Source organism: Meira miltonrushii, assembly GCF_003144205.1.
Source record: "Meira miltonrushii strain MCA 3882 unplaced genomic scaffold FA14scaffold_10, whole genome shotgun sequence".
Lineage (NCBI taxonomy): Eukaryota > Fungi > Basidiomycota > Exobasidiomycetes > Exobasidiales > Brachybasidiaceae > Meira > Meira miltonrushii.
The window spans coordinates 1-25,068 of NW_020289952.1; the positions used below are offsets into that span (position 1 = coordinate 1).

Consider the following 25,068-nt stretch of genomic DNA (forward strand, 5'->3'; position numbering starts at 1 on the left):
ACCGAAGAAGTCCGTCATCGTTGGTTGATTTGAAGTGAGGTCGATCAAGCCGGTCAAAGTTTCTTCATTCATGATGTCTCTGCACTCGTATTCATCGGGCTCTTAGAAGTAAGCACTGGCAGTCTCTGGAGAAGAAGAGACTCGTGCAGAAGGAAGAAGGGCGAAAGGTGGGGAGGAAGGTAGAAGCGCAAGACCTAACGCAAGATTCAATATAAGGTTCTTCAAGAGTCAGCGGAACAGTCGCAACAGAAGAAATGGTGCAAGTCTCAAAGCAAGATGCCACACAGAATTCATCAAGAGGCTGCTCCAGATGCAACACAGATTCCGTCAAGAGACTGCTCCAGATGCCACGCAGAATTCGTCAAGAGTCAGCGGAGCAGTCTCAACAGGAGAAAAGGTGCAAATCTCAACAGAAGGAAGTGGTGAAAGACTCAACACAAGATGCCACACAGAGTTCATCAAGAGTGAGCGGAGCAGTGTCAACAGAAGAAGTGGTACAAGTCTCAACAGAAGAACTGGTGCAAGTCTCAACAGAGAAAATTGTGCAAGTCTCAACATAAGATGCCACACAGAACTCAGCAAGAGTCAGCGGAGCACTCTCAACATGAGAAATGGTGCAAGACTCAACACAAGATGCCACACAGAATTCATCTAGAGACTGCTCCGGATGCCACACAAAATTCGTCATGGGTCAGCGTAGCAATCTCATCAGGAGAAATGGTGCAAGACTCGACACCAGATGCCACACAGAATTCATCAAGAGTCAGCAGAGCAGTCTCAACAGGAGAAATGGTATACTTGACATCAACAATTGTCTTTCTTCTGCCGTCTTTTTCCACACTCCCACTTCACACTTTTTGACTGCTTCTCCCAGTGACATCCGTTCAACTTTGCCGAAGAAGTTCATCATCATATCTTGGGTTGAAGTGAGGTCGATCAAGTCGAGCAAATTCTCTTCATTCGAGGACTACTCTGCACTCGCACTCACGGGGCTCTTGCAAGCGATCACTGGCAGTCGAAGAAGCATCGGTCTTGAGTGCAGACCTCTTCAGATGACGGTTCAAATACATTTTATCAAAGAAGCGTCCATCCTGTCCGACTTGTTAACGAGACGAGAGCAAGATGAGCCAGAACACTTCGTTTCGCAACTTTCCAAACACCCTCCTCCAAACACTCAGAGGGTGATGATGGAGGAGTGAGGAGAGGGTGATGATTGTAAAATGGGGAAGAGGATGATAATTGCGGTGTAAGGAGAGGATGATGACGGCGGAGTAAGAAGTGACAGTTGGTGACCTCTTCTCATCCGCATTCAAAAGGCGCCTCTCATTCAACCAGTATTATTCTCTTCTCGTTCAAGATCCACTTCACATTCAACCAGGATCACACAATTCCTTTCTCGCGTTATCACACAGCATTGATTACAGCAACAAAATGCAAACGCTATCCCCATCGTTTCACAAGAAGAAGTCACAAGTAGAAACGCCCAAATTCAGCGCAATGAACCAAGATCTTCCTCTTCAGGCCGGATGAAATCTTTTAAAGTTCATGAAAAGTCATCTCGTATGTCGCTCAAGAACGGATTATGACGTGGCAATCGAATAAGTGGCATAACAGAAGAAATGGTACACTACACTTGACATCAACATATGTCTTTCCTCTGTCCTCCTTTTCATGCTTTCACCTTACACTCTTTGGCTTGACATCCGTTTAACATTACCGAAGAAGTCCATAACTGGTTGATTCGGTCAAAGTTTCTTCATTCATAATGACTCTGCACTCGCATTCACCGGGCTCTTACAAGCAAACAATGGCAGTCTCTGGAGAAGAAGAGAAACGGTGAATGGATCTGCAGCCTTGAAAAAACAAAACGACAAGGGAAAGTACATACAATCACGAAGAAGAAAGAGAGTGTGCTTTGACCCAGCTGATGATGTATTGGATGAACTCTACTTTGACATCACCCTTTTCGTGCCAACATTCATGCAAGAGACCTGGCCATCCTTTGTATTCTTTATCACTTGCGTTTAGCTTTTCGATCACTTCTTTGCTTGTCTTGCTGCATGTGACAGGATCTTTTTCGCCATGCAAGATAATGATTGGTTTATCGGAAGGCCATTCTTTATATTCTTCTTCGGCCAGCTTTATCCCCCCGAACAATGGATCGGTAATCGTTCGAAGGTAAACGTGACCGTCTACCAATTCATCTTCTTCGGTCCATTGTTGGACTTGCTTATCACTTGAGACTTCCTTTGCTGCAACCCCGACAGTCCAAGGGAAATTACGATAAAGCCCCAAAAGGCGTGGAGCAAGCCAGAAAAGAATACCAGGAGGCGGCTGTAAGATTGAAGATTAGCTCAAGAAGTGCATAAATCAAGAAGAATGTCTTCCCCTGATCACACTCACATTCGACAATTTTAGCCAAGGACTACTGAGGATCGCTCCAGAGATCATCTTTTTCACTTCATCTGATGGTCCACCTTCACCATTAGGTCGGGTAAAGAATGCAAAAGTGATGCCGCCGCCCATTGAATGACCCATCAAATATATTGGAACACGATCTTTTCCGTATTTCTGATCTAATCGTTCACGTTCAAGTTTGATCAGATCCTCTAAATCTTCAAGTTGTTGTTTTCTGGTTGTATCGCCATGTGCTTTCCTTGGGTTGGGGTGCTTCTTCCACGATAAGCCGAAGCCACGAAGATCATATCCTGTTAAGGAGATGTTTGCTTGAGCGAACAAGGGGAAGTTATAAAAATAACGACCGGAGTGCTCTGCATAACCATGGGTGAAGACGATATGTGCTAAAGGTGCTTGAGATTCAGCATTTGTCGGTAAATAACGAAAGTAGTATAGAGTTGTATCATCCTTTGTAGATTTAAAGGTACCGTCTTGACGGGTACCTGGATTATCAATCTGCAACGTGGGAGGAGAGGCTTTGGGTGCCATTTTACAGATTGTCAGATGATGAAAAGGCGAGAGAGGATGATGGGATGGAGTTTAATACGCACAGAAGTGTGAAAAAAGATGAAATTGCGGAGAACAATTGAAGGGTACTTTTCCAGTATCGGCTTTGTGTCTTTATGCCGCGTTTGCTTACGGGTACCGCTCCCCGAACTTCGGCTTAAGATTCGGCATATAGCAGATGGTGTGTATTGCTCGTGTGTGTGTCTTCTCTCAATTCAGAAGAAAGAATTAATATTACAAGAATAATATGATATAGAGAATAAAAGTACAAATGTAGAAAGAGAATACAAATTCCTTCAAATTGGAAGGATCCAGATGGCAATATGGAATGGTGACCATCGTTGCAGAGGATAGCACTTGGTATTGAAGCTATCCTTTGAACTTGAATCGTTCACGTAATTGTTCCCCTCGCCAAAAAAGGATAATGGGAACTGGAATGGCTAACATACTAACCAGAGCCAAAAGTGTACTTCCCCAACCGAATCCGAGTGCTACAAACATCTTTTCGCTGAATAGAGGAAAGACGGCTGCTAAAATACATCGTACCAAAACGGCACAAGCAGTTGCTGAAGCTGAGAATGGGATGAAAGCATCCACTAAATAAACCAAAATAGCTTGAAAAGGAAGGATACTGCCAACTCCAACCAGAAATGATCCAAGTAAAGGAAGCATGAAATGTGTCTTTGCGGTTGCCGTCCATCCGAAAACAAAAAGTCCGAGGGGTAGAATAATCATTCCTACCAAACATAGAGGTAGTCTAAACTCTGGTCGGCCTTTGGGTACAGCGGCGGCAACAGGAGCTTGTGCAGTTTTGGCAGAAGAAAGTGTTGCTACAATGCCTGAAGTGGTGTTTGTCACAGCTTTGGCGTTGGTTGGCGCCTGCCCTTGTTCAGGGAATTGTTGTTGAACGATTGTGCATGATCCTCCCTTTTCTGATGATAGATTGTTGTTGTGTGCACCATCTGTTTGGTTGCTCGTGGCTGATTGATCATGAGTGAAGTTTCCTTCCACCAAAGCGGGTCGTTGCCCCTCAACGTCTATTGTGCTATGTTCGTCATTCTTTTCCGCGTTGGATTCTTCCTCCATTTGTCTTCTTTGGGCTCGTCTTACAATCTCTTCCCGGTCTTTGAACAAAACCCAACCAATTCTACCACGGTTCAGTACCAAACGTGCATAAATTGAATCTTGCAATAAGACATTGACAGAAGCGGCCACCAAGAAACCCAGGCCTAAACCTAAATACGTCAAGCTTGCCAAACCGGGACTGAAGCCGTACGATGGCAAATTTCTCGAAGCGGGATCTTCATCTAGATCATGACGTTGAAAGAGAAGTGGATGTTGAGTGAGGAATAAAAAGATGATTCCATAAATGAAACCCATATAAAGACTGAAGATTGCACAAATTGGATTTCCGAACAAGAGGCGGAATGGCCTTGACATTGCCAAACGTGTGCGTTTTCGCAATTCCGGGCTGGGCAGAAAGATTGCAATGAATCTCTTCAGAAGCTGTGATCCACGATATGCGACTGTGATAGGAGCAGTGCTGCTCGAGCTCAATCGTGATTCTTGCTTGGGTTGTATTTCTGCAATCTTTTCTACTGTTCTTCGATGTTGTTCCAGTTGATCGACATGTTGAATGGCAGTTGGCTGAAGGTTTTCGATCGATCGGAGATGTTCCTTTGCTAATCTTTGAATCTTTTTGCGCAAAAGAACAGGTGCAAAAGTTTCTTTAAGGAATAAAGTCACAATGATTGCGATAACGGCAGACAGGATTGTTAGAAACCACAACAGCCATCGCCAAGAATTGATCGATTGTACAAGCCATCCACCTGCGATTGCACCACAGACCGGTCCTAGTAATGGTCCCAATCCGTATAGAGATTGAGCTCTTCCTCTCTCTTTGGGAGCGAACATATCTCCGATACTTCCCGCGCCAAGACTTGGACCTGTACTTCCAGCAGCACCAGCCAAGAAACGCAAGAAGTTCAAGGCAGCATAGTTGGAGGAAAATGCTGTTCCGATATTGAATAGAACAAAGATGAAACACGAGACAAGAAAGATGGGATGACGTCCTTTCAATTCACTTGCAGGCGCCAGTAGAAAAGGCCCAACTCCCAATCCCAAAACGAAAAAGCTGACGGGTAAGAGGGATAATTCACGAGAATGCAAAGAGAAGAATCTGTCCATCAAAGGAGCGCCAGGAACGACGACGGAAGATCCAAGAGGAGAGATGAAGCCCATCAATGAAATGATGGCAGTTGTACTCCATTTCCTCGCTGGTGACCAATTTCTAGGATCTTCAGCATTTTCCAGTTTAATGTTGTCGATATTGAATGAAGGTATGGTAAATGAATCGTTGGATATTGATAGAGAGTCGGATAAATGCGTAGGATCATTGGGTGTTACTGAAGTAGTGATCCGAGCAGATCCTTGATCGTCGGCCATACTTGAAATGACTGAAGTCGTAAAAGAAGCACAAGAAGTTTATCCTTGATTACTTGAATGATACATAGCGATGATGAGGATGAGAAGATGAAAGAGTGTTTGTGAATTTGTCCAAGAGATTCAACGGTTTTCAGGATGAAGGCGGAGTGTGAATCTAGTTTTAGTTCTTTGCCGAAAAAAGCATTGATTAGCGTTACGCTGTGTGAAGGAAGTGTGTGTGTGTGTGTTGTTAATCTTGATTTTTGTTGCATCTTTTGAATAACGGACCCATAACGTTAACCCCATACCTGCATTTTTTGAATGATGATAAATTGATCTCAATCTGCACGTCTGCCGATAGGAAAAAGGTTAAAGCCGTGTATAAGATTGGATCGTGTGGTGCTTCCCGTAATTGCCGAGCCGAAAAAAGAAAAAGTATAAAAAAAACGGCAACAGAGAAAGAATGGATACCTTGGCTGCTGCTTAATCACGGCATCACTCTTAATACAATGAATGCACTGCGCTGCGCTGCGCACGCAGCACCGGCTGTATAGAATGAAAGAACGCGTCCTCTTCTTATTTGCCTTTAGCCGCCGATTCTTGCCGTTCTTCTGTTGGCCTGCACAAAAACCGTTTCGGCAAATACACTAGGACAGAGGGGCAACCCCCACTAATTCGGCATTCAATTTATTAAGGCGGCCAAGTATTTTGCGCAAGATATATTTAAGAAACAAACAATGATCATCATCATAAAAAGAAATGTCATTCGTTCATCATCACGAGAAATATGAGACAAGAATAGGTTAATAAAGATGGAAATAATAAAAGAGAAGTAGTATAGGGGTATTCGTGTATAAGCGCAATTGAACAGGAATAACATGCTATTTCCATCAACGGTAATTGGCACATGGATCATCACCAAATGGAGATGGAGCTCCAGCATCTTTTGGAATCCAACCGTACTGTAAGCCGGCTTGATAACTCCAGTCAAGTGCATTTGCATTCTTCCAGGCCCAAAAGATCCAACCGGAACCTTTTTCATAAGTTGCTCTTTGGATATTATAACCATAACTCATAAAGTTCATATATCCTTCACTATAAGGATAATTTGGTCCGGGTGGGAAGCTTACAGGACCTTGTGGTAAATCACGATCGGAACTACGATCTCCGTTTGGGCCGCTTACAGACCATTCACCTGCAATCGTCGGATAATAATTTTGACTTTTGGTAAACACGTCTTGCATTGCGCACATTAAACGTAAACGACCTGAATCTTTCATCTTCTTTTCTGCAGCGGTATAGACAAAGTATTGATGTGTATCCAACAACACACGATGAGAAGCTCTTTCGTCGAAGAAGTTCTCCCAATAAGCTGGACCTAAGAAACCGTCGTGCATGACCATGAGGAGGGAGGTGTAATCTGTCGAATTTGGTGGTCTTGCTGCTGCATTTCGTGCCCACGGATAATATTTGAGAATCAGTTGCTTCACTGCATCAGAATTGGTTGCCAACGGCTCGTTAACCGCCTCAACCGCTGTCACGGTTCCTTTCCATTCCGGTTGGGAGAAAAGCGTTGCAAGACGGTTGAAGGTGTACTGAGTATTCGTATAGTATAAAGGTTTGTTGGGCCAGTGGATAGGACCACTCCTGCCGCTGTTATCGAAGCCATTTTGAGACCCTGGAACACCATGAATATCAACCCAGACTTTTATTCCATGTGTTCTTGCCCATCCACATGCTTCGATCAGTTTATCAAATCTGTTCAATGTCAGATAAGGTGCAGATGGTCCTTTGGCTTGAGCAAAGGCCCAATAAGGGAAAGGCAGACGGATGTGATTCAAGCCTGCGTTCTTGATATCGATGACATCTTGTTCTGTGAACCAAGTATCAAAATGTTTTCGTAAAACATGGGAAGCATGATTATAATCAGAGTATAGACCCGCAGTCCATTCATCGATAATCGCATTAGGGTAGGGAGCATTGACTAAATGGCTATTGAGTGCATTGGATAAGTTGCTATCCATCCATAACTCGAATAACAACCAATTTCCGATATTGACACCTCTCACTTTGTCATTCACATAATCAAATCCGGAGTCTTGAGGTAAATTAGGCAACAGGCTTTCGTCCATATCATTCTCTTCTTGATCAAGATAAGTACGACTAGATCCCTCTCTTAAACGGTCAAAATCTTCATCTCCATTCTTGTTAAACGTTAAATGACCATAACTTTCATAAAGGGAATCGCTTTGTGAGAAATAAGGAGATAACATTTTGATCAACGTCCATGATTCCCAACCGATTTGATCCAAAACAGTTTTAACTCGTTCCACAATTGTGTTTGCCCATTCAGGACGTTCGGATAATAAACCTTGACTGATATATTTTTCCGTATAACGATGAGCATAAAAGTCTGGATCGTCTCTTGGATTGGGAAAAGGAGGCGTTGGGGTATGCTCGGTATATAAGCCAGCATATCTGCTCACACCACGAAAAGTGCGCACTTTGGGTAAAGCAAGGGTTGGCTCCATAAAGAGCATACATGTGCAAAGCACCAACAGTGATGCAAAATTGAAATGCATAACGTTCAAAAGGGATAGGGAAAGGATGGGGAAAGGGAAAGAAGATGATGGTAAAGAGAGGTGAAAAGATATAAAAGACTTTATTTATATATGGGGGGATATTTTGGCATGATTTGATATATATCTAACTTGATAGATCATGCAATGTTGCTCGTTATTACAGTCTCATCTAGATGCGGGGTTTATTTTCTTCTTCAAATTGAAGGAGAGAGAGAGAGAGAACAGGTGGCTTAACCGATCTACGCTAAATATGATGACATTCTCTCTTTTCACGCTAAAATTAGAATTATCAAACGGTCTCTTCTTTTGCGGGTAAATTCGAAAAGAAAAGAAAAGAACAAACAAAACAAACAGACGACTAAGGGATGCATATAAAAGAACAATGCACTGCACACTCTTTTAGCGTTTTAACCCCTGTCTGGCCTTTTGTTCTCTCTTTCTGCTGTTCATCGTTTAAGAATTGTGATTTTATATTGAAAATAGAACCGAGCTTATTTCTTAGTGTGTATGATTATGTCATTTCAGTGTATATATATATAAGAATGCCATCATTTATTCGTGCGCCAAAGAATAAGTTGCCCATACGATTGAATAAAAAGGCGTTTTATAATCCACTTCGAGCTCTTGAATCAAACAATATTATTTCGCCATCAGGTACACCTTATTAAGGCACAACAATACAATCAATCGCCTTCTGATGATCTTGATGTGCCTGAGATATTCTATCTTTATGGCGATTGATAGCCTTTTTTTCTCTTTTGGCGTTCCTGAAACGCCAAGATATCAATAAAGAAAAGATTGGCAGTCGTTGGCGTCAAGAATGTATGTGTATGCGTATAATATTCTCTTCTCATTTCAGAAGCGGACGCCTGCGATCGGCGGAACATAAAGGGGCGGTGGCGGTTGTATTTGATACGGTAGATAATCCACGGTTTGATGAGAATGTTATACTTACTGATGAGATTCATCATCATACAAAATGGTAAGCCGTTCTCGGGGTTTTATAAGATATGATAAACAGTTTTGCCTTTAATGCGGCTTTTTCAGTTCCGTATCAATACGCAAATTTGGGCTAAAGCGGCTCTTTTTTTGGTAACCGTTTATATCGGAATTTCTTCATGCTTTTTAAACGGTCCGCCGAAATTTGAATGAAAGAAAAGGCGGAGGCAAAAAAAGATGACGAAATGACGGCGATGATCAAAAATAAAGCTAAGCGGCGGAGGAGGCAGCGGTGTAAAATCAGCAAGTAAAAGAAACGACGACGGCGGCGGCGGCGGCGACGGCGGAGGCGGTTAAAAAGTAAGAGACAACTACCACTCAAATTCTCCCCCCCGGGCGTAAGGGACGCAGAGAGAGAGAGAGAAAAGGCAAACTTCCGTCAAACGAAAAAATCGATGACGCCAATCATATTCGCGGCTTTGAATGAATGAATGCATAAAGTGAAGAATATATAAAGAGGCATCGCTTTTTTCCTTTTGCCTTCAAATCAGGTACATAACATTCCGATCTTACAATCTTTCACATCTTTTCTTTCATGCCTTTACTCATCCATCAACCATTCTCAGCCAACCATCCCGATCGTGATTTGCTCATCAATAATCGTACCGAAGCTATGATTAAAGCTACAAAGGCAAATCTTTCAATTTCAAACGATTCGGAAAATATCGTTCAAGTATGGCCAACTTCATCAGAAAGAAGTCAATCTTCTGATGATGACGAGAAAGAACAACAAGCTGCACTTTCTGAATCAGAAGCTGGTCAAATCAAAGCAGAAAGTGCATTCACTTCCAAATCAGTAACCGATCGAACGTTTCGTGAATATCGTCATCGTAGACATCTATCATACGATGATCATCAAATTTGGTCAAAAGAGACAGAAAGCAAGAATGCAACAACCTCAGGCACAAAACGCAAAAGACAAGATCTAAATGGATCAACGGATGGAAAAGAGGACAAGTCTTTGTCCAACTCACGCGTATGGCCACAGGATCATGAGAAAGGTCGCATCGGACAAATGGAAGAAGCAAACAGTACAGACAGTAACACTTCCAGTGGCTCATCTGCACATGTCTACAATACTCCAGTCTCTTCGACATCTACAGAACAAACACGTGGTATAAGTAGAAAAAGTGATGGGCTCTCTTCTGGTGCTGATTCAGTAACCACATTTGAAGATTGCAAGAGTCCTAGCCCGGCCGGAAAAGATGCAGAAAAGGGAAACATGTTGTCAAAGAATACGATTGCACATTCAGCAGATCTGAATTCGACAAAAAGCCAAGATGAAACTCTGTACCAGGATCAGAGAAAGAAGAATGATGGTGATGCAAAGATTGCCTTGGGTGGCGAAATCCAGAATGAAAAGAGAGAAAATGACGTTACTGACTCGTTTCCGCAAATGCTTGTCCGAGCTGCACAACGATCTAATACGACAGTCTTCAACACTGCTCCTCAGAGAAAGAGTTGTGATCGATGCTTTCGAATGAAGACAAAATGTTCAAGAGCACAGCCTGGCGCTTCAACCAGCGGACCATGTGACGGTTGCATCCGTAGAGGATTCCCTCATGACTGCATCACATCTAGACCTGATTTTCCTCATCCACGCATCACATTGGCAAAGCGACCACGCTTAGCGGCAAGCTCTATCAACCCTCAGTCGGGTGCTATGCAACCTTTGGTTAACAACCATGCCCAGGAGAATGGAACACGGGTATACTACAATAACGAAAGAGTTGGAAATCGTCAAATTGATCAAGTTTATCCGGAAATGTATCGTTATCGAACGCAAACGGCATCCACTCCTCAAAAGGATTTACAGCCTCTTCAAAATTCCATCATACGTCGAGAAGCGTGGGTAAAAGATCAACGCAATCACCCTTTGCCACCTCTTTCGAACAATCTTTCATGTCGTGAAGGTTCGTCCATTTATCGTCAACGTTTATATCACAATTACGGTGACGTTCATAATGATCAGGCGCGCTTATCATCATTGCAACAAGAACGCACAGCAGCTGTTGCTTCTTCACTCGCCAACGGTCAAGGTAATTTGACCGAACTCACTTCTGAAGAATTGCATGAGATCTCCACAATGGTGACTGGCGAATTGTTACGTCGGGTACAGGTGAAGAAGTGAGCCTGTTCCCCCAATATAATCTAGAAGTTTCATAATTTTGTGTTTCGATTAATAATTCCATATATCGTCATCTTTATCTTACTTAAAAGTCTTCATTTAATTTCAACCGTTCCACAGATCCTAATCAAATGTATACGTAAGTTTTGGCTTGTTGATCGTGTGTTTCATCCAATCATTTGCAGAATTCACTTTCGCGCTCGTAAAGACGAATCGAGAAAAAGAAGATTAATATTTCTATTTGTTCGAGATGCGCATATTATATGACGTACAGGACTACGATTCATGAGACAATACGAGCATCATTTTCTGATCATCAACTCAGATGAATTAAGGAAGGCTATGTTAAAATTCGCAGCTTGAGCTTGTGGTTGTGACTTGCTTATTTCTTCAATAATTCCTCCAAAGCGTCCATAGAGAGAGACTTTGGACGTTCGATTGGCAATCCAAGAGCACGGTCCATGACCAATTGAGGCAAAGCACCCAAAGCACGAGAGATACCAAAGATAACGGTGTAGTAGCTCCATTCCTTCAATCCGTATTCGTACAAGACACATCCACTGGCTGCGTCAACGTTTGGGTATGGGTTCTTGGTCTTTCCGTGTTCTTTCAACACTTCAGGGGCAACCTTGCTTGTCTTTTGAACCAATTGAACGATGGAAGAGTTCTTCAATTCTGGGCGTGTATCGCAGAAACGAGAAAGAGCAGAGAAACGTGGATCAGGCATACGCAAAACTGCGTGTCCGTAACCTGGAACGACACGACCGCTCTTCAAGGTGGTCCACAAGAATTCCTTGATATCTGATTCGCTAGCGTTATCGCCAACCTTCTTTTGCATGTCCAAAGCCCAACCCAAAACTTCTTGGTTAGCCAATCCGTGCAATGGACCGGCCAAACCCAACAAAGCGGCAGAGTAAGACAGATAAGGATCAGACAATGCACTTCCGACCAAGTGAGCAGTGTGTGCGGATACGTTTCCACCTTCGTGGTCACCGTGGATGGCAATGTACAAACGCAAGTAGTCGATCATACCTTCATTGTCGCCGTAACCGATCATTTGAGAGTAGTTACCGATCAAGTCCAAGTTTGAGTCAATCTTTTGAACACCGTCCCCACGGCCGAAGACGTTGTGGTAGATACGAGCAGCGATAGCGGGCAATTTGGCGATCAGATCAATCGAATCTTCCAAAGTTGGTTGCCAGTATTCAGTTTTACGGACACCTTGCTTGTATGCTTCAGCAAACTTGCTGTCGTGGTTAAGAGAAGCGACGGCAGATGCGAATTGTGTCATTGGGTGCATGGTTTTTGGGAAGCTGTCGATGATCTTTTCAGCGTAGCTTGGCAATTTACCTTTTGAGGCCAATTCAGCAGACAATTGCTTGACTTCTTCCTTGCTTGGAACTTGACCGGTCAACAAGAGCCAAAGCATGGATTCAGGAACTGTAGAGAATGCAAAAGATAAGGATCAGTATTTTCATATTTGTGATCAATGCTAGATTTTACAAACTCACGCATCTCTTTTCCGGACAAACCAATATCTTGAGCAGTTGGCAAAACCTTTTCACAATCTGGGATAGATTTTCCGTGGAAAGCGATACCACGTTCAGAGTCCAAAACGGAACCTTCCCATAGCATAACCTTTAAACCACGCATACCACCCAACAAGTTTTCCAATTTGATTTGACCCAAGTTTGCATCATTGTAATCAGCTTTAAGTTTCTTCAATTGTTCACGTTTAGCGGGAACAACTTCTGCAACGGCATCCTTGAGTGTTTTAGTGGAGGCAAAACGAACGCTTTGAGAAGCGATTGCGTATTGACGGGCAGGTGCAGCAGCACGCATGGCTGCACGATTGATTGAAAGGCTCATCATTATGTAAAGAGCAAAATGATCAAGGTTTAATGGATGATTAGGATGATGTGATGGTGGAGTGAAGGGTGTATATCTTATGCTGTTTTTTATTTTATTTTCTTCTTTCGCTTCTTCTCATCCGGCTGGCAACAAAGCCGTCTTTTTGTTGAAATTGGGAAAAAAAAAGCCGAACCGAGATAGATGCAGGAAATGTGCTAGATTATCTTTAGACTAAGAAAAAAGGGAACTTAAATAAGGCACAAGAACAGTGTGCAAAGTGTACTACACAACCAAAGAGCACCGTGTACGTGAATGAGAAGATCGAGAAAGAAAAAAAAAGTCGCGTTCAAACGCCCAATGTGTTGAAGACGGACTCTTACGAAAAGATACCGGAACGCCTTTGTACTCGTGTCAAGAGAATTGAATACACCTAAGTTTAATCTTGTTGTATTCGGGCTAAATACACATTTTTGTTGGGCGTACAAAAAAGCGCGAAAATTGTTAAAAGGGCGTACGTATCGTTGGGCGTGAATTCATACATTCGAATCAAAAGTGCAATCACAAAAGTTTCTCCGGTCAAGCCGAACGTACTTTCCGTTCAAACGCGTAACCGGTGGCAGTCAGTAAAGGGGAAAGATACATTGTTTGGTGTCAAGGTATAGTACACAGTGATTGCGATTGGAAAGGTGGTCAAGATTACTTTCGTATCGATTGATGTTTGTCGAGAAAATTCTCTCCTTCTTCTTTTTCGCCCCTCTTACATCATATTACGGCATATACAGTCCTGCAAAGCGCATTCTTTCCTTCATCATACAACTTGTTTCATGCTGATGGCAAGCCGACCTTTTAATCGGAATCCATTGAGGGAATCTCGGTACGAACCTTTTTACGAGAAGAGGTGGAGCTCTTGGATGCCTTCTGATCATCATTTGATTGTGTCGTTGTGGTTTTTCCCTTGACTGGTTCTGACTCACGATCCGGCGCTTCCTTTCTTTTACTCGTACCATCTCCGCGTGCTTTAAGTGCTTCTTCGCGGGCCTTTAAAGTTTCTTCACGAGACTTTAAACTTTCTTCGCGTGCCTTCAAATTCTCTTCACGAGTCTTCAGCCCTTCCTCGCGAGATTTGAATCCTTCTTTGGCTTTCTCGAATACAGCAACTTGCTCACGAGAACTTTTCAATGCGTCTTCTATACATTCCTTCTCGCGTGTCATCTCAGCACATTCTTTTGCCATTTGATCAACGATTTTCGCCTTCTCTTTCACTCGAACTTGACTGTCATTAGCTTTTCGCTCGAATTCCTCGGCTTTTTCCTCCATTCGAATCTTATTCTCATTTGTTGTTCGTTCGTACTCCTTGAACTTCTTGACGAGCTTTTCGTGAGCCTCTTGGATCTGTTTGATCTTGTTCTGCGCGGTGATGAGCTCATTCTGTTTCTTGCTTGAGTTCATCATAGCACTTTCACGTTCTTCCTTAATTTGTTCGAGTTCTTGAATCATGTTTTTGCGTTCTCCATCTGCAATCTGTACCTCGTTGTCCTTTTCCATTAATTTGCGTTCGAATTCTTGTTGTGCTTTATGTGCATCATCACTGACCGTTCTGAGTTCCACGGATAAGATACCGTTTGCTTCTTTTGCCTCTCGTAGCTCTCTTTCTGTGCACGTCAGCTTGTCGACAAACTCGGAAAGCTGATTCTTGAAGCTCTCTTGGTTTGATTTGTGTCTTTGAAAGGCATCTGTCAAGTCTTTGTTGAGTGACTTTTGATTATCCAGCTGTTCTTTGAGAGTTTGCCAATCAGCTTTGACAGACAACTTAAGGTCTTCCCATTCCTTGGAAATATGTTTGCCGTCTAACAAAAAGTTTTCGCAGGTTTCTTTCACCTTTTCCAATGTTAATCGAAACCCAAGCAGGCTTTGACGCTCTTTATCGTTTTCCTTGTCCTTTTCTGCCAATTGGACATCTTTTGTCTCCAATTGGTCATCCTTGTGAGCTAGCTGGTCATCCTTTTTTTTAATATATGCATCCTTGTTGGCCAGTGCATCGTCCTTTTGCTGACTTTGAGCATCTTTTTCTTTACAAAGCGTTTCAAAGAAAGCGACACGAGCTTTCAAGTCCACCACTTGATTGGCAAATTGCTTGCAAGCCTCTTGATTCTGGGAAAAGAGAACTTGTACGTCTTGCAAGCATGATACGGAAGCCTGTTGTACGTCGAACATGTGCTTTAGTGCAGCGTGAATTGTTGCTTCCTGTTCGCTGTTATTAGCAGAGAAATTGAATGCAACAGGCACAGTTGTCATTGGAGCTGGCTGAGCGATTGACTTGTTGAGTGAATGCGCAGCATTCGTGTCGGTGTGCTCAAAAGAGACATGTTTGTTTTGCTTCTTGTGGCCGACAGCTTGCTCTTGAGGCCATTGTGCATCTCTTTGCCAAATGTTGTCATGTACGTCAGCCTGTGGAATAGGTTGAGATGGATATGATTGGTTGGCCATGGTGGATGCTGCCGTGAAAGGCATTTCGGATACATTTGAATAATCCCCATGTGCAGTAGAGCTTGAATTGTCATTATCAATTCTGGAAGAGAGTGAGCTTGAAATGTGAAATTCACCTTGGATGCCATCAGAAAGAGGTTCATCTTCAATGAAAGTTGCTTTTGCGTTTGAATAAGCGGATGTATGCGCGTTATTCTGACGTTGTTGAGCATCCCAAATATTTTTGCCGTCTTTTGATGGCATTGATTCAGGAACACGATGCATGACGTTTGGCTTTTGCTGCGCAAGTGGTGTAGATCTTGGAATTGGCTTTTCATGCTTCTTGAATTCACCTTTGCGACCGTTGATCCAAGAATCAAGATCATAGTCACCAGCTGAGTGACTTTCATTCGCTCCGAAAATATCGGAGCCAGGACGATGAGCAGACATGACAAATGCGAATGACAGAGAAAGGTCAAAATGAAAAATTAAAATTGCGATGATGAAGGTTAGATGGCAAATCAGAATTGGATTGTAAGACACGAATGAATGCGTAGTACAATCAAGCACGGAAAGACGGACAGGTCAATTTATAGCATTTTCTCGGAGGTTAATTGAACTCATTTCACGGTTGTATGCTATTCGTATTGTATTGGCTGAATGAATACAGTGGGTAAGTAGAATAGAATAGAATATAACCACAATCACGCTCAATATAAAGCACGTGATGCACTCACTCAACACACGTGTTCATTTAATGCATGTCGACGCAAAACCCTCGTGGGCGTGCGCTGCATAGGGCTAGAAGAACTAAAGTGATCATCATCAATGCAATCACGCATGAAAGACGCGAATCGAAATATGCATGTAACATGCCAGAGAATACGGAGAGTCAAATCTGGTGTAGGATGACGGCGCTAGACCATTCTGGACAGCAAAGAAAGGATTGTAAGTACATGTGGGTCCCCTTTGTAACATGTTGTTCAGAATGCTTGCTCCCGTCATGACTGATTTTAGGGGTTTCATCTGATGAACAAAAGGGTAAACATCCTTGTCAACACTTTTGACATTTTGGCGTTTTTGATTGAAATGAATTCATTCACCCTTTTTCTTCGGTTTTTTCCCTGAAGTAGGCGGCACTCCTTTACGGCCTCAAAGAAAGAGAAAAAAAAAAGGTCAATTTCTTGGCGTTGTTTAAACAAAGGGGACACAAACACCGATCAGATGCGTTTATGCTTTTGTGGCGGAGAATTGACAAATGAAAGTGAATAATTGCCTTGTTCGTTCTTTGAGCACAAACATTTTAATCATGCGCCAAATGTAGCTAGGCACTTTACCCGCATCCTTTTATTCATCAACGTACATACATGAGGCGGAATACCATTCAACGCGTGTGAGCGCATTGCATAGCACTAGAAATGAAAATGGAATTCTTTCTTTCCCTTTGAGTGCTTTTTTGCCCTTTAAATGCATTCTGTTCAGAAGGATTTTAGTGAATTCGTTTGACAGACATGCAAATGCCATTACCACACACACACACGTCTTTACGATCTAACATCATCGATCGAATTCGGACATTCAGCTTAAAGCTTGATCTTGGTCATTGCCATCATCATCCATCATCCGATTGACCTTTTTACCCGCTCCCCTTCCCCCTCTTTTATTCATCTTTCTTTATCGATTGGCATTATAATCAAAACCCCTTGACGGGATACGTTCGCTATATCATAAAACGCTCTCTCGCTCTCTATTACACCAAATCAAACAAACGGTGACAGATAATCAAACATCCTTTTCTATCGTTCATCAAGTCGTATCTTTTTGTCGAACAATCCTTCCTCGCGGCCGGCACGCACTTGCTAAATTCATTCCAACAGACCGACTATCCCGATCGTACATACAACTTTGACTTTTCGCCATGTTATTCTCATTACGTACGGTTGCAATCACTATTGCACTATCCATTGCAGTCCTTGCTCAGTCCAGTGAAGCTCTCAAATTCGGTATTCCGTGGGGTGCAGACAGTAGATGGGCACCAAGGGTTGCAAAAGGAAGAATACAATGGTACCATCATTGGCAAGATGGCCCAGTTGCTCAAATGCCCAAGAATATTCCATTTGTTCCGATGTTCTGGGGTCCTAGATATTATGGGTTGTGGAATCAACAAAAAAAGTGGATTCGTAAACATAAGCCAAAGTTCATTCTTTCATTGAACGAACCTGATATAGAAGGCCAAGCAAACGTTTCGCCAAAAGAAGCAGCAAGGTTGCACATGAAGGAATTGGAACCTTTCCGTCGCAAAGGTCATAAAGTCAGCAGTCCTCAAATCGTTTGGAACACGAAATGGATGGATTCATTCTTGAAACATATCCGTCAACAAGGCGGTGATATCGATTTTATCGCAGCACATTATTACGGTTCTTGGAAGGATGTTGGCCGATACCAAAAATGGATCAAAACGCTACGTAAGAAGTACAAGAAGAGCATTTGGATCACCGAATACGGAGTTACATCAAAATCAGGTGGCTCCCAACACGAAATCAAGGCATTCCAACGCAAAGTGAACGCTTGGATGCGCACAAAGAAGTACGTTAAACGTGTCGCTTGGTTAGGTTGCTTCGCTGTTTCAAAGCCTCCAGATGCATTTGCTTCTCGTCAAAACGCTCTCTTCACCGGTGCCGGTAAACTGCGCTCGATTGGTTATCAATATGTTTACGGTAGCGGTAACAAGCGCGCTGAAGTTGCTGACACAGACTCTTTCGATGACGATGATGATGAGGACAATTTTGAAATTCAAGACTATGATGCAGAAGAAGGAGATCAAGATTCAGATTACCAAGAAGAGACCGCTACCGAGCCTGAAGTAGCTCAAGCAACACCTGGTCACAAGCGCCATGCACTTCAACATCACCGTCGTATCATCAACCTACAACAAGCTGCTGATGCACAACACCGCAATGAAACAATCACCGCAACATCCATTAACGGATTCCCTGCTACCGCTGAAGAAATTCAGGAATACATCGCTGCTTTGAAGGATGAAGGCGATGACCAGGATGCAGATGCCGATTCCGTTGATTGCGACGAAATTTGTCGTTTACGTGATGGCGAAACAGATGGCACGGATTTGGACGATGACGACAAAAAACATCTCTAATCTGTCTTCCTTGCGGATAATCTCTTCAACCTTTGCACTTTCATTCGCTTTTAGAACCTTTGCAATCATTGCCAATCACTTCTCTTCGTTTCCGTGATGCTCATCGTTTGCTACTTTCAAGTACTTATGAGCTCACGCTCATTGCATTTTAGCATACCACTCTCTCTTTCTTATTGCCTCCTTGTTTTTTTCTTCGTTTTGCTTTTTATGGTCCCGTACTTTTTTCACTCTACCCCTTTTATCTTTTCTCCAGGTAAAACTGATTCATGGTAGCCAAGTTACATCCATTCAATCTCATGACTACTTGATGTAGTTATAAATCTTAATCTTTTTCTTCTAATTATCTCGCGTGCGTACTTTAATTGATGAGGATATGATGCGTAAAAACGATGCGATATAAATGATACAAAAGATAAAGTACATCCACCAACAGTGTGCTACAATTTTGTCAAAAGAAATCCGGCGATCTTGGTTCGACAGCTTCACCATTTCTACGTTTCTTTTCTGCTTTCCATTTTTCGAACCAACGAGCCATCTTGTTCCTGCTATTCGGATTGCCAACATTGACGGTTGCAATGATTCGATCATAATCCACCGATAAGCAGAATGCCGTTAATTCGAAAAAGCTTGAATGTTCCGAATAAGGTACGCCATAAATGGTATATTTCATCGTGCTATCTCTAGTCGATGTTAGATAAGAAGGACCGAAAGTTCTTCCTTGATTCCAATTGATCAACCTTTCCAGGCTAGGACTTACGGTGTCCATCCCAGCTGGCGGTCTATAGGTCCAACCGGTTGGCCTAAAAGCGATCGAACGATCGATTCGCATCCCCAAAGAGCGCATCTTACTAGAATGCTCTTGTAATGCATCTCCATTTATGCTCATCAAAGATGTGACGTGAACATATGCTTGCAAAGGATCACGAGTTAGCAGTGAGTGTAATTCATCATCTTCCAATTGAGCATAAACACGATATTTGCGGGGATCTGCGCAATAGATTCGAGTACCAAGAGCTTTTGCACATGCCATTACAATCTTTTCCTTGCCGATCGTATAGGTTCCTACAACAACCAGGACACGAGTGTGATCGGTGGCTTTTACAGATTCGTGCAAAGGCTTTTCCTCCGACTTGAGCCTTGTCGGGGAGCAATCTGTGGTATTTCCATGCTCTTCTTGCTTTACTGCGCTTGCATTACCGGTATCTTCATTAAATTCGCTTTTGATTTCGTCTTCGATAAAGCTGCCATCTTTAGAGTCATCCCCTTCTTCTAATTCTTCAGACATGCCAAAAGTTTCATCGTGGAATTCTAGCCCATCTTCCATCTCATCCGGTTCTCTCTTCACAACTATCTCTTTGTTGGATTCATCCGCAGTGTCAGCTTTGATGAGCCCTTTTGAATCTGCTTGATCAGTTTTGAGCCATTGCCGTAATGCTGATGCACCTTTACACTCCTCCTCTGATTGAATCGATTCGCTTTTCCTTGATTTCGCTGGTGAATTCCACCAATCTTCTCCGGATGTAAGCATCCCGTTCGATCGACTCATTTGCCCAATACGACATTGCTCTGGCGCCGCCCTTCTGACCATTTCAGCACATGCATTCACCACCATTTCTTGTGCGGGAAAGCAATATCTAGGATTGCAGTACGTCGTGTCCAAATAGATGATATCCAACCGTTTTCCTTTCATCACTGGATGGTTAACATGACGTGGCGATGCGCGAAAATCTCCACAATGAAGATAGCGGAACGTTTTCGATAAGGGCGGCAGAGGTGGATGATTGAAACCGGAAGAGGCGGGTAAGATATGACAAGTTTGTGGACCTTCGAATAAGAAAATGCATGAGCCCGGACAATGATTTGCATCCAGTAATGTTACCTGAACACCACCCGATCGTGGAATGGTAATGGTTTCGTTCATCGGTAAAGGGCAAACGTATTGGTCTTGTACACGTAAAGAAGAGCGTACCAGATTTGCAGTTGTGACACTGCAGTAAATTGGGCCATGATTCCAAACAGAGGTCATGCCTCCATAATGATCTGCATGAAAGTGACTGAGAAAATAGGCCGAGCATCCTTCAATTTCCCCAAACCTAAAAGCGTCTACGCTGATCGGCATTCCTGTTAAAACTTTATAAAATGGTGCCGTTCTCTTTTGTGGTCTAGATCTTGCAGCGCCTGTATAATTTTTTGATTCAACCAAATCAGCCGTTGCCCATTCTTTCGCTTCAGAATGTGTTGACATTAACTTTGAGAATGCATTTGCTGGAGTTTTCTTGGAAGGTTTTTCGACATTTTGTCCAAGTTCAAAGGAACGACCATCGAAGAGCATCGTCGAAGAAGATTCGGCAGAAGGCTGGCATTCAGAAGCATTTTTAATGCTTCTGATAGGCGAGTGAGTAGTTCGATGAGATGCAAAAGGTTTGCATTCTGTCTGAAGCTGCAATGGACTATTACGTGGCATATTTGATTGATCTGCAAGTTGGGTCTCTTTCAGTGGCGAAACTTTGTGTGCATCAGATCTTCCATCGATTGACGATGAGCAGACTCTTTTGACTGGTGCATTCTGATCTTTTAGACTTTCGGATATAGCCCATTCCAATTCTTCTTCTTCCGTCTTCCTTTGTGAAATGGAAGCAGCCGATTTCAGAGCTGATTTAGCAAAGAGATCTTTGATATTCACTTGTGATGCATGTTGATCTTTAGCCAATTTTGCTCGTTTGGCCGGCGAAGGTGCCATGTTTGCCGATTGTATAAGTGTGATCTACTTTATGAAATAGTCGCTTCCGTATTTGTATGTCCCCATCGCTAGGTAGGGCAAAGAGCTTTAACCAATCCTCAAAGATGATGATCAGGAATATGCTTGCATGGCTTGCGCTTATTGTCTAGTGAATGCCCCCCCTGCTTAGTGCCCCCCGTATGCGTGGGTTGATTACGAAATCTTTAATTTATGACGCAGAGCGTATTAACTGCACAGATATCGCATAAAATTTAAAACTTTTAACATTCAAACAGTCGGCATGTTGCTCAGCTCACACACAAGAATGACAAAATGTTTCCGTATGTATGCATTCATGCATCTTACTGCACAAATTCAAACCTTTTTATTTTTGGGAGATAATTTTTTATCTTTTATCCGATATCACCTTGTAGGAAATAAAAAAAAACCCTTTTCTCTTTCTCAATGTTCACGATCAAATCATCAAACATTCTTTACTCATAAACAAGGAGACAAACTTTGCTTGAGAATGATCAATTCAATCATTCATCAACCATGCGAGGTTTCCCTTCATTTATACTCTTCAGAAATCTTTCTTCATCCTCCACGTCCAAATTCAGAATTACCCGGAGATGATAAAACTTTACGTGGTTTGGTGGAAATTCGAGTGCCATCCGAACGTACAATTCAAGCTGTTAAAGTGACATTACAAGGTCATCAAACTTTGGCAATTCCCGAAAGGATTGGTGATAGTCCAATTATACAAACGCGATATGAAGATAAAGTTTTACTGGAAAAAGTGGTAGAGATTGCCAACGAATCAAGACCAGCTCTTTCTCGTTCATCTTCTTTCAAAGGAAAAGGAAAGGAGAAAGAACGAAATGATGGTCTACTTTCTTCTACAACATCTTCGTCCGAAATTATAGAAGTACATGGCATTCATTTGGAAAAGGGAACGCACGGATTCGAATTCGCATTCATCATTCCCGCCTCTTCCCCACCTTTTGAACGTGGTAGATATGGTAGAGTACGCTATACACTAACTGCAAGTGCTATTGGAGCCGGAAGAGGAAAAGCAAATGTAACAATATCAAGGGAAATACTCATAATCCTAAACGTCAATGCGGATGGCGGTCCTGTACCGCTTGATATTCAATATCACGATTACCATGAAGCACTTGGAGCTATGTCTGTTTCACTCACTAGTGCAAGCTTAACCGTCGGAGGAGCAGCAACTTTGTCCATTTACCATCCATCACCTCCTTTTGGTTTAAGCGTTCACGTTGTTAGGGTATTTGTTGAACAAACGATTGAATTGTATTCAGATGTACGTCAAGCATGGATGAAATTACCCGCTGAAAAGTTACGTATCTGGGAACGTGGGTTCATGCCGTATAAAGAAGCAAATAAACAAATCGATCCAAGTTCAACTATGGAAGATTGCCTTTGGATCAGTAGCGAAGATGGCCTTTCACCTGGAAGGCCAGGTAGATCTGTGATCGCAGGCGGATATGGAGTGCCTACTTTGGCACCATATGGCTCAACCATGCATCCTGGCACCACAGGTCCTTTGGGAACATCTATGCCCGGTCAAGGAAGTACTCCTTCAACGCCTGTTGGTATACATCCGCCTCTCAATTCCAATAGTGGAATTCAAAGTCCAGCCGGAGATGGATATAAACTGAAAGCTGTTATGCGATTGCCGGATGACAATGTGATTAGACCTTCGACCGTTCGAGGATCAAGAGCGGAAATACGTGTTTCTCATGAATTAGGCGTAGAAGTATTCTTTAGTCGAAAATCAGTTATTGATGAACGTCCTCAATCGGAATCAAAAGGGAAGCCAAAAGTACAAGTCTTTAGTATGCGAAGAGCAACGATCATACCTTCCTGTTTTGCAACGTATGATGCAATTCATTTGCCGCCTTACAGTATGGAATCTCCTTTAAGCTCAAGACCTCCAAGTCCTGGCCCTCAACCGATGAGTAATGGGAATCATAATCGTGGAAGGGGAAGTAACGGTACAAACACAGCGATTCGTAATCCTTTGACGACTCATACGCCACCGCAAAATGCAACCGAAACTGAATTGGATCATTGGAAATTGACTCAAACTTTGAGAGCTGCATTAGGCGGACATGCAAATTCTGGCTCAGGAGCCACGCCTGGCAATACAAATAGCACGTTCGGAATTCATTCTACCAATCCATCTCAACCTGGAAGTGCTATGGGTAGCCGTAATACATCCCCTACACGAAATCATCATAGCGGACCTTTAGGATACTTTTCCTCCCATCATGGACGTAAGTCTAGACCTTCAAGTCCAACAGGAAATGGTACAAGTAGTCCTTCGAATATGACAAATAGCAACAATGCTTCAAGTGGTAATTTGATGCAACATTCATCTTCGCAAGTACGTAGAAGTGGAACAGCAAGTTTGCACGCTTTAACCCCAACAAATAAACCTTTGGTTAGCAGTTTAGGTTCAGCAAATCAAATGACGACAAATAGCTTTCCGATTGTAACGACTGCTCCTGCAAGTGGAACGACTACGCCTAAAACATTACCACCCAATTCACCTTGGGCAGCGAATAATTTTCCTGTTCGAACTTCCACTTCGCATGAATCATGTCAATGCGGTAGAAGTACGGAAGAATTGATGGAAGCCGAGCAAAGATTATTAGAAGGCGTTCCTACTGCGCCGGGAATATGGATCGATGCACATGATGAAGGTCAATTACCTCCGCCATGGACGCCTAGTAGACCTAGTAGTCCTGTCTTGGATTCACAAGACGTTAGTGGTTGGTATCGTGGCAACGACGGTATTCGTGAAGGCGGAAGACACCGTGGTAAAGTTGGAGAATCATTTGAAAATTATCAAGATCAACAATCCCATACACTCCCTTTTACTCAACACAGTCAAGAAAGACATGATAGCGATGATGATGGTGGACTTATTTAATAGGATTATTGTTTTGTATTACTACTATCTTTATTCACAACTTTTGCCAATTCAATATTTATAGAGAAAAGGATTTGATGATGGCAGTAGGGTAAAGGGCACTAACTCGGCTTGAGTGTGTATGCATGTTGGATGCATTCTAGCGGCGTGTGTTGTTCTCTTTTGTGCATAAAAACTTTATTTAATGCAAGAAAAGGTCATTTTATTATTCTGTACGCGAACTGAACTCTCAAAGGAAAACACGCGCGCGTTGTGCATTACACACCCGTCCGATAGAACGCGCTCTTTTTGTTGATGGCAAATATCACATCTTATTCCATTTGTATACAAACACAATAAGATGATGATGTATATGCATGCACGCTAATACACATTAACATTGTATTCGGACAAAAAGGAAAAGGGTGAGAACAACAACAATTGCATATGCACAAACAATTCCCCCCTTTATGAACAAGGCAAAATGACAGATTCAAACGAAGTTCAAGACGATCCATTAAGGAGACAAAGAACTCCTTCCCCTCTTCCATTCGCATCGCAAAGTGGAAATTTATCCTTTGAGGCAAGTGGGGGTGGTAGTAGCCAAGGCGCCTCCTCCTCAAAACAATCTCAAATTTCTCAGCCAAATACTCCTAATTCTCTACAAAGACTAAAAGTAACTCAATCTCCTTCCAATCATTCAACTTCACAACCTTTGATTCGTTTGAACGACGACGACGACGACTTTCAACCAATTGAATCAAATCGATATTTGATTGACGATTCTTCACTATCTTCCAATCGGATAAAGAATCCAATAGGCGAACTTGAATCACT

The 25,068-nt window shown here is 42.6% G+C and overlaps 9 protein-coding genes across 9 annotated transcripts; 4 read left to right on the forward strand and 5 right to left on the reverse strand.

Moving 5' to 3' along the window:
- Positions 1–254: 254 nt before the first annotated feature.
- On the forward strand, positions 255–560 carry FA14DRAFT_182797 (uncharacterized protein; the record flags this gene model as incomplete). The annotated part of the gene is made up of 1 exon (XM_025501251.1): positions 255–560. The coding sequence occupies one exon, from the start codon at positions 255–257 to the stop codon at positions 558–560; it is 306 nt and encodes a 101-aa protein (XP_025351624.1).
- Positions 561–956: 396 nt separating this feature from the next.
- On the reverse strand, positions 957–3,029 carry FA14DRAFT_169367 (alpha/beta-hydrolase; the record flags this gene model as incomplete). The annotated part of the gene is made up of 4 exons (XM_025500202.1): positions 2,886–3,029; positions 2,404–2,810; positions 1,921–2,334; positions 957–1,046 (listed from the first exon to the last, which is right to left on the reverse strand). The coding sequence occupies exons 1-4, from the start codon at positions 2,944–2,946 to the stop codon at positions 957–959; spliced, it is 972 nt and encodes a 323-aa protein (XP_025351625.1). The 5' UTR covers positions 2,947–3,029.
- A 270-nt stretch (positions 3,030–3,299) lies between these two features.
- FA14DRAFT_169368 (MFS general substrate transporter) lies at positions 3,300–5,409 on the reverse strand (the record flags this gene model as incomplete). Its single annotated transcript, XM_025500203.1, has 3 exons — positions 3,300–3,737; positions 3,924–4,470; positions 4,564–5,409. The coding sequence occupies 3 exons, from the start codon at positions 5,407–5,409 to the stop codon at positions 3,334–3,336; spliced, it is 1,797 nt and encodes a 598-aa protein (XP_025351626.1). The 3' UTR covers positions 3,300–3,333.
- Positions 5,410–6,278: 869 nt separating this feature from the next.
- FA14DRAFT_128335 (glycoside hydrolase) lies at positions 6,279–7,661 on the reverse strand (the record flags this gene model as incomplete). Its single annotated transcript, XM_025496849.1, has 1 exon — positions 6,279–7,661. One exon carries the CDS (start codon positions 7,659–7,661, stop codon positions 6,279–6,281), a length of 1,383 nt encoding a protein of 460 aa, XP_025351627.1.
- Positions 7,662–9,504: 1,843 nt separating this feature from the next.
- Positions 9,505–11,100, forward strand: FA14DRAFT_175630 (uncharacterized protein; the record flags this gene model as incomplete). The annotated part of the gene is made up of 1 exon (XM_025500597.1): positions 9,505–11,100. One exon carries the CDS (start codon positions 9,505–9,507, stop codon positions 11,098–11,100), a length of 1,596 nt encoding a protein of 531 aa, XP_025351628.1.
- Positions 11,101–11,479: 379 nt separating this feature from the next.
- Positions 11,480–12,969, reverse strand: FA14DRAFT_182802 (citrate synthase-like protein; the record flags this gene model as incomplete). The annotated part of the gene is made up of 2 exons (XM_025501252.1): positions 11,480–12,537; positions 12,609–12,969. 2 exons carry the CDS (start codon positions 12,967–12,969, stop codon positions 11,480–11,482), a joined length of 1,419 nt encoding a protein of 472 aa, XP_025351629.1.
- A 4,363-nt stretch (positions 12,970–17,332) lies between these two features.
- On the forward strand, positions 17,333–18,130 carry FA14DRAFT_104792 (glycoside hydrolase; the record flags this gene model as incomplete). The annotated part of the gene is made up of 1 exon (XM_025495718.1): positions 17,333–18,130. A coding segment is annotated over one exon (798 nt), but the record flags the coding sequence as incomplete, so codon positions are not given.
- Positions 18,131–18,855: 725 nt separating this feature from the next.
- Positions 18,856–21,499, reverse strand: FA14DRAFT_162785 (DRMBL-domain-containing protein). The gene has a single exon (XM_025499758.1). The coding sequence runs from the start codon at positions 21,309–21,311 to the stop codon at positions 19,020–19,022; it is 2,292 nt and encodes a 763-aa protein (XP_025351631.1). The 5' UTR covers positions 21,312–21,499; the 3' UTR covers positions 18,856–19,019.
- A 320-nt stretch (positions 21,500–21,819) lies between these two features.
- FA14DRAFT_128354 (uncharacterized protein) lies at positions 21,820–24,252 on the forward strand (the record flags this gene model as incomplete). Its single annotated transcript, XM_025496851.1, has 4 exons — positions 21,820–22,909; positions 22,961–23,254; positions 23,324–23,593; positions 23,723–24,252. The coding sequence occupies 4 exons, from the start codon at positions 21,820–21,822 to the stop codon at positions 24,250–24,252; spliced, it is 2,184 nt and encodes a 727-aa protein (XP_025351632.1).
- Positions 24,253–25,068: the final 816 nt, after the last annotated feature.